Raw genomic sequence first — 14,695 nt, 5'->3', positions numbered from 1 at the left:
CACATTAAAAATCGGCCTTGTGCCTAATTTGCTCGGTGGGGGAGCAAATAAACACCATCTGTTCTTCAGATGCTGCACTTCCATTTCTTGTTCTCTTTCGGCGGAGGAGAAATCCTTCACGACTGAGACAATTTTTATTTTTGTACCTTTTCTCCACGTTAAAAAACGACCCTGGTGTCTAACTCTGTCCCGTGGGGAGGCATAGTAAATAGGTACATCATTGTTGCATAGATCTTTCAACAGCAGGTAGTAGAGAGCAGACAAGGCAAGATTATATTCTATGGTCCTTCTCTCTAAATTTGTAAATGATGTAATCCTATGTAGTCATAGTAACTTTTGATCGCCCTATTCCCATTCTGAGGCGGTTGAGTGTTTTCACTAAAACCAAAGTGCTTTTGAACCAGAAAAAATGTCTTGAATTATTATTTGCTATCGCAAGTTTGTTTCCTTTCTGCCTTTGGTCTTTAAGTTAGTCAGATATATCCAATGACTGTTTCATCTTAACATGTTTTTCGGGACTAGTGCAGTTCCTGTCAGACATCCTATTTATGGGTTCCAGAAATATGATTCAACTAGGATCCTCTTGTACTGATCACAGATATCACTCCTACATTTCATCAAAATAAATCGTATTACTTTTACAACATTTATGTGTCTCTTTATAGTTTTGAATGATAATTCATATTCATTTCGATGATGTTTGGGACTATTATTTTTTTATTTATGGAAAACCACCAATAGCTATCGTTAAAGATACATTACTTGAAAGTACTTCTTTCAAACTCCTTGGCTTAATGTTCACAGGAAACAGGAGTTGGAACAAATAGATTGAGAGCATTGCCAGGGCTATTACAAGAAAGGTGGGCTCTCTCTACCATGCTAGAAAGTTAATTACGCCTGAAAGTATTCTGTACCTCTACAAAGCCATCACTCGCCCATGTATGGAGTATTGTTGTCACATTTGGGTTGGTGCACCTGCTATTAGTTTCTCGCTCCTGAACAGGGTTCAAAAAAGAATCGCCAACCTGATAGGTCCTGAACTGTCATCCAAGCTTCAACCTCTGTCCCATCGATGACATGTTGCATCCCTCTGCCTGTTCTACAAGTATTTTAATGATGGATGCTCTGACGCATCACAAGCCCTTGTACCCCCACCTCGATGTAAATACCCCCGACAAACCTGACAATCAGCAAAATCCCACCCCTACACAGTAGAGATCCCTAAATGTAAGAAGGCCTTCTACTATAATAGTTTCTTTCCCAGAACTGCTAGACTCTGAAACTCCATTTTGGGTTCCTGTTTTCCCAACTGTACTGACATGCAGAAGTTCATATGTAATGTGAACAGACATCTTGCTGCTTAACTCCCTACATAATATCCCAGCAACTTATGTCCCCCATAGTAAGCCCCTACATCAAAGTGGCACTGTGCCTTGTTTGGGGTTAAAATATAATTTTTTTTTAAATTTTAAATTAAAAAAAAATAAATTAAAAATCGCTCCAGGCATCAAGACACTTGATATAAAGAGCTAAAACAAAAACAAACAAAAAAACTAATACATTTAAGTCAAGAATTAGCCAGTAAGTGCTGGATGGATAGATTCTGACACAGAAAGCAACAATTATTCATCTTTTGTCAGAAACTTCGCTCATGGAATGTGAGAACTAAAGGACCAAATAAAGGAAGGTTCACTTTCTATTTTCCTTGAACGTGAACTCTTTCATATTTAAGCACATCTGATTTTCACCCCCTTTTTATGTATAACGTTTTATTATATCCCTCTTATGTTTGCTTTTGACAAACCTTCACTGTGAGAATGTATTTATATGTAAATTCAACCGTTTCTTCATCACTGTCTTTTTTCACTTTATATACTGGCCTCATGTGTATAAAAAAAATAAAAATAAAATTTAAAAAAAAACACGCAATATCGCAGCACTTCATGTTAAGAGAAATTTAGTTGCTTAAAATGTAAAAATAGAATATCGAATATTCCTATTTTGTAAAGGTTAAGCCTATTTACAACTGTAAAAAAAAAAAAAATTGTTACGACATTAACTGCCAAAACAAAGATTTAAATTACGAATATAAACAGATATAAAAACTGAATAAGATTCATTTACTGTTAAGCATTATTAATCATTGTAAAAAAAAATTTAAAAAAAAAAAAGAAAATTTAAATAAAAAGATATCTAGTAAAACAAAAAAAAAAAATGACTCTCTCAAAATTGAAAAGTAACAATCAATATTTAATTTACTAGGAATAGGCCAAACAAGATTCCATTAAATTAGTATAACTCAAATTGATTTTCATTATTTTATGCAACGTAGGTTAATTCCATTTCGAAATGAGATTTACCCTCGTATAAGTTATTATACAAAAGTGGTCACGAGGAGACAAATCAAATATTAAAGAAAGAGAAAAGGGGACATAACTTTGCTAACTTTAATATCTGCAGATTATTTCCCTTACATTGAATTCCGTTGATGAATAAAATCAGAATGAGAACAATCTTTGGATTAAATAAAGAGTTCAGTTCAAAATTTTGTACAGATTCCCGAGTTCAAAAGATGCAGCTGAAGGTCAGGGGTTATATCGGCTGAAACGTTGTGTGAATAGCATCCAAAATAAGAATAGTCTGAATAGTTGAAAAACCATAATTATTACTTATCAATATTAAGAAAAGAAAAAAAAACTATTATCATATTGTAATTATTGGATTATTCAGACTACTATTCTCATCTTGGTTGTTCCTATTTACTTGCCTCCCCACGAGGGCAGAGTTAGACACAACGTTGGCTTTTAATATAGGGAAGATCCAGCTCCCCAAAAATGGGCACTCTGGATAGGAACAAAAACAAAAATTGTCTCAGTCACGAAGGATTTCTCCCACACTGACCGAGGACAGAAAAGATGAAATGTAGTATCAGAACAGATACTACACTTTGTTCCTAGCCAAATCTTTTATTTGTTATTGTCATATTTTGGCCCATGTTACATCTAACTTTCCTAAGATGCATTTTTTCTAACTCATACAGAATTTTGAACACTTTATTTAATCAGGGGTAGATTATTCTTGCTCTGTCAGTCACGATTGAGTACAAGTGTTATTATGTTATTCTTAGTTATTATCAGCTGCAGTAAGTTATTATCATCTTCACCCTCTAGAAAACTATAACTTACAGCTGATTGTTGATATAATAAAAACAGTGATTCATATAATCCTTATAATACAAATTATCAATCCTCATCTTTATAATTCCGAAATTTCTGCATGAGAGTAAACTTAGCAGAAAGAGAGAGAGAAGACTCAGTACAATGTAGTAACAACTGTAGTGAGCTCAATATCTTATAATTGTCTCAAAGTTTTGCTATGAAAAATCTTTTAAGAGAATTATACACTTATTGAAGAACGCTATTTGTAAATAGTATTTTCAAGTTCCATTAAAGTTTTACAATATCTTTTTTTATAATAAATTGTTAGGTGAAAGTAGGGAATAGTTACAAAACACCACTCTCCCCCCATGTTAAGAATAGCTTTCTAAATACTAAACAATATTATTTCAGTATGGTTCAATAAGTGCATAAGTAGCATTTTAAGAATTCTAAAGATTTGCATTGTTTATTGTGTCTTGCTTTTCATACAATAAAAATCAGACTTACCGTTCTGTCGTCAATGGTGGATATTTGTAAAATTGAAATGTGAAAAACACTGTGTTTGGTATTTTACTGGCATCAGTACTTGATGAATCAAGCATCCTAGAAAGGGACAAAATATTACTTCATAGAAAGAGACAAAATATTACCTCATAGAAAGAGACAAAATATTACCTCATAGAAAGAGACAAAATATTACCTCATAGAAAGAGACAAAATATTACCTCATAGAAAGAGACAAAATATTACCTCATAGAAAGAGACAAAATATTACCTCATAGAAAGAGACAAAATATTACCTCATAGAAAGAGACAAAATATTACCTCATAGAAAGAGACAAAATATTACCTCATAGAAAGAGACAAAATATTACCTCATAGAAAGAGACAAAATATTACCTCATAGAAAGAGACAAAATATTACCTCATAGAAAGAGACAAAATATTACTTCATAGAAAGAGACAAAATATTACCTCATAGAAAGAGACAAAATATTACCTCATAGAAAGAGGCAAAATATTACCTCATAGAAAGAGACAAAATATTACTTCATAGAAAGAGAAAAAATATTACCTCATAGAAAGAGAAAAAATATTACTTCATAGAAAGAGACAAAATATTACCTCATAGAAAGAGACAAAATATTACCTCATAGAAAGAGACAAAATATTACCTCATAGAAAGAGACAAAATATTACTTCATAGAAAGAGACAAAATATTACTTCATAGAAAGAGACAAAATATTACCTCATAGAAAGAGACAAAATATTACCTCATAGAAAGAGACAAAATATTACCTCATAGAAAGAGACAAAATATTACCTCATAGAAAGAGACAAAATATTACTTCATAGAAAGAGACAAAATATTACCTCATAGAAAGAGACAAAATATTACCTCATAGAAAGAGACAAAATATTACTTCATAGAAAGAGACAAAATATTACTTCATAGAAAGAGACAAAATATTACCTCATAGAAAGAGACAAAATATTACCTCATAGAAAGAGACAAAATATTACCTCATAGGAGACAAAATATTACCTCATAGAAAGAGACAAAATATTACCTCATAGAAAGAGACAAAATATTACCTCATAGAAAGAGACAAAATATTACCTCATAGAAAGAGACAAAATATTACCTCATAGAAAGAGACAAAATATTACCTCATAGAAAGAGACAAAATATTACCTCATAGAAAGAGACAAAATATTACCTCATAGAAAGAGACAAAATATTACTTCATAGAAAGAGACAAAATATTACTTCATAGAAAGAGACAAAATATTACCTCATAGAAAGAGACAAAATATTACCTCATAGAAAGAGGCAAAATATTACCTCATAGAAAGAGACAAAATATTACCTCATAGAAAGAGGCAAAATATTACCTCATAGAAAGAGACAAAATATTACTTCATAGAAAGAGACAAAATATTACCTCATAGAAAGAGACAAAATATTACCTCATAGAAAGAGGCAAAATATTACCTCATAGAAAGAGACAAAATATTACCTCATAGAAAGAGGCAAAATATTACTTCATAGAAAGAGACAAAATATTACTTCATAGAAAGAGACAAAATATTACCTCATAGAAAGAGACAAAATATTACCTCATAGAAAGAGACAAAATATTACCTCATAGAAAGAGGCAAAATATTACCTCATAGAAAGAGACAAAATATTACCTCATAGAAAGAGGCAAAATATTACTTCATAGAAAGAGACAAAATATTACCTCATAGAAAGAGGCAAAATATTACTTCATAGTAAGAGACAAAATATTACTTCATAGAAAGAGACAAAATATTACTTCATAGAAAGAGACAAAATATTACCTCATAGAAAGAGGCAAAATATTACCTCATAGAAAGAGACAAAATATTACTTCATAGAAAGAGACAAAATATTACCTCATAGAAAGAGACAAAATATTACCTCATAGAAAGAGACAAAATATTACTTCATAGAAAGAGGCAAAATATTACCTCATAGAAAGAGACAAAATATTACCTCATAGAAAGAGACAAAATATTACCTCATAGAAAGAGACAAAATATTACCTCATAGAAAGAGGCAAAATATTACCTCATAGAAAGAGACAAAATATTACCTCATAGAAAGAGGCAAAATATTACCTCATAGAAAGAGACAAAATATTACCTCATAGAAAGAGACAAAATATTACTTCATAGAAAGAGACAAAATATTACCTCATAGAAAGAGACAAAATATTACCTCATAGAAAGAGACAAAATATTACCTCATAGAAAGAGACAAAATATTACCTCATAGAAAGAGACAAAATATTACCTCATAGAAAGAGACAAAATATTACCTCATAGAAAGAGGCAAAATATTACCTCATAGAAAGAGACAAAATATTACTTCATAGAAAGAGGCAAAATATTACCTCATAGAAAGAGACAAAATATTACCTCATAGAAAGAGGCAAAATATTACCTCATAGAAAGAGACAAAATATTACCTCATAGAAAGAGACAAAATATTACTTCATAGAAAGAGACAAAATATTACCTCATAGAAAGAGACAAAATATTACTTCATAGAAAGAGACAAAATATTACCTCATAGAAAGAGACAAAATATTACCTCATAGAAAGAGACAAAATATTACCTCATAGAAAGAGACAAAATATTACCTCATAGAAAGAGGCAAAATATTACTTCATAGAAAGAGACAAAATATTACCTCATAGAAAGAGACAAAATATTACTTCATAGAAAGAGGCAAAATATTACCTCATAGAAAGAGACAAAATATTACTTCATAGAAAGAGACAAAATATTACCTCATAGAAAGAGACAAAATATTACTTCATAGAAAGAGACAAAATATTACCTCATAGAAAGAGACAAAATATTACCTCATAGAAAGAGGCAAAATATTACTTCATAGAAAGAGACAAAATATTACTTCATAGAAAGAGACAAAATATTACCTCATAGAAAGAGACAAAATATTACCTCATAGAAAGAGACAAAATATTACCTCATAGAAAGAGACAAAATATTACCTCATAGAAAGAGGCAAAATATTACTTCATAGAAAGAGACAAAATATTACTTCATAGAAAGAGACAAAATATTACTTCATAGAAGAATCGACAAAATATTACTTCATAGAAGAATTGACAAAGTATTACTTCATAGAAGAATCGACAAAATATTACTTCAGAGAAGAATTGACAAAATATTACTTCAGAGAAGAATCGACAAAATATTACTTCAGAGAAGAATCGACAAAATATTACTTCAGAGAAGAATCGACAAAATATTACTTCAGAGAAGAATCGACAGAATAGACAAATGATTAAAATGTAATTCATGCATAAGAATAAATGAAATTTATAAAACACAAAGGTTGAAGAGGAAGTAAAAAGGAAAGCAACCAAATTAAAAATATAGCAAATAGTTGAACATGTGTTGCACATAGATGACAGACAACGCCGGAAAATATCAGAGCCGAGCAAAACCAGATGACATCAACCCTACATTCCAATCGAAGAATTGAGATCATAAAACAATGAGAGAAAATATTTTAACTGGATTGGAATGGCTAAAAGGCAGATCAGTAAACATTCGAAATTTCAAATCAAAAGGTCAAAATAAGTGAACAATTTGATTCCAATCAAGGAATGTGAGGTGATGTAAGTATACGTCATAACCAAAGGCAATCAGATAGATAAAAGCGAAAGAAGACCTGCCACACACTAACCCATACTTACTCAAACTTTCTCGCTTGTCATATCATCATTGTAATGTAAATAAAACTTTGTTGATTTAACAAATTGTTATTTGATTGCAAAAACCATAGTCATCAGGGTGTATATGATATGGCTTGCATTTTGTAAAAGTGCGAACCATAAAATATGTAGACGACAATATTACAATGAAAATAGCAAAAGATAATTTGGATTTTTCAGCTGTTATATTCACCAAGTTTTGTTCCATGTAACTTACAACATTATTTTGTTAAACTTGGAAACTTTAAAGGAATTTTGACCCAAACTTTTTTATTTGATTCATGTAGGGAGAGGTGAAGTAGACCAGAAAGAACATGAAACCATGTTATTACATTAAAAAAACAGGTTATTTTTTTAAGTATTATAAAGCTCTGTTTGAGAAAACATCGAGCGATGCATACAAATGCAAATCAAAAACTTTCACTGGTCAAAAATTTGATACTCACAGCCATAAGTGTATGTGTGTGTATATATATATATTTTTTTAAATAATAATTATTCATTCATACCTACAGACACTTATTTCATGCTTATGCAATCATCAGTGTAGGGTAACAATTCCTGCTGGTCATGGGATTCAAACCTAGTCACAAAACCACCTTTTGTTCCATTTGCTGAGCCTCTACCTCAAGGTCACCAAACAATTGCCACGGAAATGACAGGAATTACGAACTATTAAGCCCCAAATTCAGGTGAATGCAATAACAATCAAGAATGTTTGCACAAGCAAAAGTCATGAACACTGCAAAGACACTAATTGACTACCTTAGTCATAATTCCACAGACAGTGCCTATCTTTAAGTATTCTTAAAGGTGGTTGATAATTATAAGTAAATAATAACTATCCATTTATATCTATAGACATAAATGTTCCAGGTTTTCACAATCATCAGCATAGAGTAACAATTCCTGTCAATCATGAGATATGATATAATTCAAATATAATTAAACTAATATTTATTTTCCGGTAAAAAATAGTCCATCTTTGAAAATCCATGGGTTAAGAACTTTTATTGATTATAATTTTCTTGCTTAAATTTTTAATGTATTAAGAAATATTGTAATTTATTCAATTTTTATTTTATCAATTTGTCTTGTTTTATATATATATTATATATATATATATATATATATATATATATATATATATATATATATATATAAATGGAGCTAGAGACTAAACAAAGGTATATAATGGACAAACAAATAACCGGCAAATCCCTATTTTATGAAGAAATCATAGGTATAGTGGCCATAATATGTTCAGAAGTAATGCAGATATAAAACAAGCTCAATGCTAGAACTAATAGATCAAGTAGATATATTATAGTTCAGAGATAAACAAGTTTATGAGATTCATTTATATCCATTCTAAGAATTCAACATCAACAACTGTTTTCATTTCAGAGATGAAATAGATCTTTATTGAAACAAAGTCTATTCACTGTTGCGAGTAACACAGCAGTAAAAATTACAATATCGCACGTCTTCAATTAGACAACAATTCAAGAATAAGTGGGAAAGAAAAAACATGACGATTTAAATCCTCCTCTAGAGATTATACATCAACACAAAAGCAGATATACAAAGGGCTACAATACGAGAAAAAATGAGCACCAAAAGTATGAAAAAATGTAAACACCATCAGATCTAATTTCTGTGTGGGTTCCTGAGTTTGACAAAAGATTTGAAGGAGATCAGAAGATTACATTGGAAGAAACGTGAAAATAACAACAAAGATGAGGTAATTTTACTTACATGTTTTGGACTGTTCTTCTCATCTCGGTTATTAACATCATTTCAGCCATTTACTTTTTTTTTTTTTTTAATAATCAGCAACTTTCCAGAAATTTCAAACTGAACATTTTATCCACTGCGATAAACTAAAAGAAACACTTACCCCATAAGAGATATCTAAAACGCATAGAACTTTGAATAAGAACAGTCTACCCAACTAGGTTTAAATGGTTCAGTTCAAAATTTACTGACAAGCACAAAAGACACATTAAGAAAATGAGAGAGTACAATAGCCAAAATATTGTAAACGTAAAAATGATAGGGATAGGCAGTCAAAAACATGCAAATAATATTGAACACTATATCAAATCCAACTTTATATTGTATTTCTATAAAGAATATAATCTATTAACAATATTTTATAGATTTCATTTTAATAAACTAATATATAAAGTCAGTCTCTTTCTCAATTTTATTTACCGATAGTGTTTTCTACAAAATCAATATTTAATTCTGGTCTGTCAGTTCTTTTGGTAGACTATTGCATCATGTTAAGAATAATAAAATGTAATTCGATTTAATTCTGTGTAGAAAATACCATAACCAGGTCAGAATTATTTTCATTTTAAAAAAGATATAACCATGTCTTCGTCAATACAGATTTACTTCTTTTTGTTTGGAGCAAAAATATTTTTGGAAGAAAAAACAGTATTATTAAAAAAAAAACATTAAAACTTTAAAAAAAAAAAAATGCAAATAAAAGATTTCTAGGCAATGTTGGACAGGTACAGGTAGTTTAAAATAAAGTAAAGAACTATTTTTTGTTTCAATAAACCTAATCATTCAACAAGCCAATAGTTCTGGTTGTATGAAAATACTGAAAGAAAACTCACTTGGAAAATGCCAAAAATTGGAACACAATTTCATTACAGGATAGTGGATCCCGAATTTGCTTCGATAACTCAAATATTTTGACTAGTTTCTCTGGATCAATAACTTCTGGCGGATCCCCATTTCGATCAGCTAGGGAAGGAAATCCAGCATTGTAGAGGCGAGTGTAGTTAGCTCTAGACAAGGACCGTGTGCTGATTAAGTAAAAATAAATAAATAAATGAAAGATACTCAAGAAATTGAACAAATTTCATGGACATCTTGAATTTTAAAAACAACTTTTAAAGATTTAAAAAAACAATCATTCAAGATTGTTTTTTTTATAATTCTATCTCAGTTGATCATATTTCATTTTTCTTACATAATGATGTACATGTAATCAACTTTTTAATCGAAAGTAATGTTGGCTTTTAAATACTTTAGTTAAATATCAGAGTAAAACTGAAAACTATATTCGACTGAATATTCAAAAAAAAACAATTTACAAAGTCCTTATTCCACAGAGTTTCAAAGAATGCTATTCTTGCTATTCTTCTCATCAGAGGACAGAAAGAAATCAAAAAATTATATTTGTAGCAATGCTAGAATTTGCTGGTTATGGCATTAACCAGCAAATTCTAGCATTGCTACAAATATAATTTTCTGATTTCTTTCTGTAACTTCTTAAATCATTACTATATTTGGGTCCAATATAATATAATAATAAATACGAAACCTTCATTAATCAAAATATCATATTTAAGCATATTTTATGACCAGGCAATGGCAGACAGCCTGCTAGTATATATATATATATATATATATATATATATATATATATATATATACTAGCAAAAGTACCCGTCATTGACTGGGTTCAAAAACAGCCTACAGAAAATGGACTCTGATTTATGAAAGTATGATAGGTTATGAAAAGGAAGGGTTGTAAATTTGGGTTGGATTTGGGAGCATCAAAACCAAAGCAAATATGATGAAAGTAAAAATAAACTAGGTAAACCCCATAATTTATTATACCATACCTGTTCACACTGAAACACTTATTAATATATTCTGTGGATCTATATTAAAAAACCTTGTTAAACTTTGTGGCATATTTCCATTCTATGGAGGTCAGGTGTGAACAAAGACCCCATAATTTTATTATGCCATATTTCTTCAAACTGAAACATAATTATCAAAGTATACTTACGCAGATAGATATGAAAATTCTTTATTAAAGTTAGTGCCTATTTCCATTCTATGGAGGCCAGGTGCGAATGCAGACCCCACAATTTTATTATACCATCCCTATTTAAGTTAAAACATACTTATCAAAGTATTATTATGTACATCTATATCAAAAACACTTGTAAACGTTTTTTTTTTAATTTTAAAATGTTTTATTTCCATAATTTGTGGACCAGGCATGAACACAGACCCCACAATTTTAATGAACCACCGTGCTGCCAGATCAAACATACCCATTCCCGTGTCTCGATACATCTTCTACCATTATATGTAATCAGTTTTTTAAAATAGTCAATCATATAGGAGCCTATTCATGACCACACACGCACACATTCAGCTTTATATTATATATATATATATATATATATATATATATATATATATATATATATACACACACACACACTACTGACCATCCCCAAATATGTTTTTGGTTTCTTCATAACTTTCTGGAACTTGACACCATTCATACCCTGTGATCATTAGTAGAGTACATTGCAGACAACCTATTGCTACCTTTTGCATCTTACTATATCAAAAATATTATCTTTCTAACATCAAGGGTTCAACCAATCACAAATTCGTGTATGTCAGCTTTATTTACTATCCAAGAGAACAATATCTAGGAGTGAAATACCATAAACCTGGCAGTCACAAAATTGTAAAGAATACATAATCAAAGACCCATGGTACAAACCATTACAAAGGATTTCTATTTTTCTGTTTCAATTCTAAAAGAAATCGCTGTGAGATTCATAAAAATGGTCCAGATGTAACTCTATTTTGTTTTATAAAAGATGAACATTGTTTTATATTTGGACACGTAAAATTAAAAAGGAGAAGTCTTTGCTGGGAAAGTACTGTGAAGTTTTGTATTTGTTGAAATTGTTTTTGATTATTAATTCACATGTGACTTTCTAATTTTAAATCAATGCATCCGTTTTAAAATAATTTTTGAATAAGATTATTTTATAGGTTTTTTTTTTCTTGATAATATAGCAATGTTGAATTGTTTATCTTATAACTGCATATTTTATTATAAGGATCTAAAAAAAAAAAAGAAAAAAAAAGGAAATTTTTGGTCAGAATATTTTTTATTTTATTTTTTTCTTTTAACTTTTAAAACTGTTCAACAAATAAGTTATACAGATTTTCTCCAGTCTCTTAATTGTTTTTTGTTTTTTTTACATAGGCATCACCACTTATCAAGACCAAGAGGCCACTCGAGGATAAGGGTTAAAGATAAATAATAATAAATAAAACTTGTCACAGTAGTAGTCAAAAAGTCTTGAATGCAAATGTTTCAAGTTTATTATTTCTGCGAGAAAGTTGTCTCTTTCAGTATAATAATATTTTTAAAACGGAATGTTTATTCTTGTTAAAAGGTATAAGTCAAACAAACACATTTCCATAAAAAAGTGTAAACCAAATGAATTTATATATTTATTTTCAAATAGTGTTACATTTTTTTGCACCAACAAATTTTGTAACACAAAATTTGGTTCTTATTTAGAAGTCGATTTGATTAAAAAGATACAGAAAAATTTTTAATGTATGGACTCGTCACCGAACAAAGTTGTCAGATTGCAAAAAAGCATATAAATTGATCAAATAGTCTGGGGGTTTTTTTACTAAAATTCATGATTTTTAGCGAAAAGGTTTTAATTATTTTGAATATAGTAGAACCCCAGGATATGTTTTTTTCAGGTAACGATGTTGAATACAATGTTTTTCTGGCCCCTGGTTACGGTATTTCCCCGCCTTATAGTGTTATTTATAATGTTATTTGATTATATACATGTGTATTAGATACTGTACTGTATTTTGTTACTAATTTTTAATGCTGTATCCCAGGGTTCTACTGTACAAGTAAAATCTCGTTAGCCAAATTAAGTTGTCCCGTGACCTTTCTTGAATTCTAACAAACATAGCAGCTTAAGGCTCACTGTCATGTTCGTTATAAAATTTGATTTCCTTCTTTAAAAAAAAAAACATGCAATTTTTAAGAGAATAATAAACAAATTTTAGATTTTTAAACCCATGAAACAATAAAATGCGTATTTACAGAATGTTGTTTCCCTTTTGAATTTCTCATTTTATTTTTATTTTTTAATATTGAATAAGTTCAGTTTCCCTATAAATCGTGTTCCTTTTTTTTCTCTCTTTTTCAATGCAAGTTTTTAAAGTTTATGTTTTTGTAAAAAAAAAAAACTTATTATCCACAGTCTGATAGTTCGACGGATCTTATTTGCTAGTACTCCAGATATGGGATATGGCGTCATTTTTCAGTGAACAAGCCTGAATCTATTATATTTACATTCATCGTGGTTGACACCTTGTCCATAAAATAATATTTATATCGATGGTACAGCAGATTAATCTATATAAAAGAATAACGTATTATCCTAGAAAAGATTAATAAAATAAATATACATTTTAAAAGCCTTAAACATCCCACTTATGTAACGACAAGAACCCAGTCAAGGGAAGTTACTTTCAACAGAAAAACAGACAATAGAACGAATCTGAGTTATCGCCCTTGCACATCCTATACCTGAACATGACTTTTCCAATTACGTTCATTCTTATCATTCAGATTTCGAGCTAAAATCAAAGTGCAGTGTCTGTTCTGTTCTCGGTCAAAGGTGAAAGGTGAAAAAATCTTGACTGAGGCAATTTTATTTTGTCCCTTCCTTTTTGGGGAATTTAAATATTCCAAAAGAAAAGAAAAAAACAACATTGTGTGGAGACAAATAAATGGGGATATTCCTCAAATATTGGAAATAATTTGTAGAAATTAACATTTGTCAAGTATAATACACAGAATAAACCTCATTACCATCACATTTGATAACTTTATTTTATACTAGAAATGATTATATCATGTTAGCTCTGAAATGATCAGATAAGGTGTTACCAGATCAGACTGTTTGAAGATACTGGCTTATGGACTTAAATGCACCAAACATTGATGTCATTGTTTTTGTTTTTTGTTTTTATTTTCTTTTCTGTTGCAAAACTCAATCATGGGCTCCAAAATCAAAAACAACAATTTTTCTTGATAATCAACCAAACTAAATAACTTAAAATATTTGAAGATATAAACAACCTACAAAAATGAGTACCATTCTAACTTCCAAAGAAAAATAAACATCTGTTAATTGCTTTTAAACTGAAGTAGTGGATTTTGTTTGGAATAAGAAAAGAATCTGGTCAAGAGTGAAAAGATTTCAGAAGATGGAAAGGGGGATAGTCAGAGCCTGTCCTCTGGCAGGGGTGAAGCAGTCAGTTGTAACTGAAACCTTGAGGAAGCAGTTGGTTTTTCCAAAGGCTGGCAGTCAGTAGAGTTGATATGTTTTTCTTGGCAAATTGTTCCTTGGAGACATTAGCTAAAGCTATTATATTG

General features: G+C 29.9%; 1 protein-coding gene across 3 annotated transcripts in view; it reads right to left on the bottom strand.

The window, feature by feature from the left end:
- The window catches only part of LOC145269308 (nephrocystin-4-like), a 380,704-nt gene that overhangs the window by 297,778 nt on the left and 68,231 nt on the right, over positions 1–14,695 (bottom strand). For all 3 annotated transcript variants that reach the window (XM_080125012.1, XM_080125026.1, XM_080125018.1), the window contains exons 13-14: positions 10,065–10,256; positions 3,666–3,761 (exon numbers count right to left, since the gene is read on the bottom strand). In XM_080125012.1, coding sequence (XP_079981138.1) covers positions 3,666–3,761; positions 10,065–10,256 — 288 coding nt within the window. The remainder of the gene's footprint in view (positions 1–3,665; positions 3,762–10,064; positions 10,257–14,695) is intronic.

Source organism: Euprymna scolopes, chromosome 4 (assembly GCF_053919585.1).
Source record: "Euprymna scolopes isolate OS-2025 chromosome 4, ASM5391958v1, whole genome shotgun sequence".
Lineage (NCBI taxonomy): Eukaryota > Metazoa > Mollusca > Cephalopoda > Sepiida > Sepiolidae > Euprymna > Euprymna scolopes.
The sequence above is the reverse complement of the archived record's forward strand: the minus strand, read 5'-3'. Positions and strand labels throughout refer to the sequence as shown.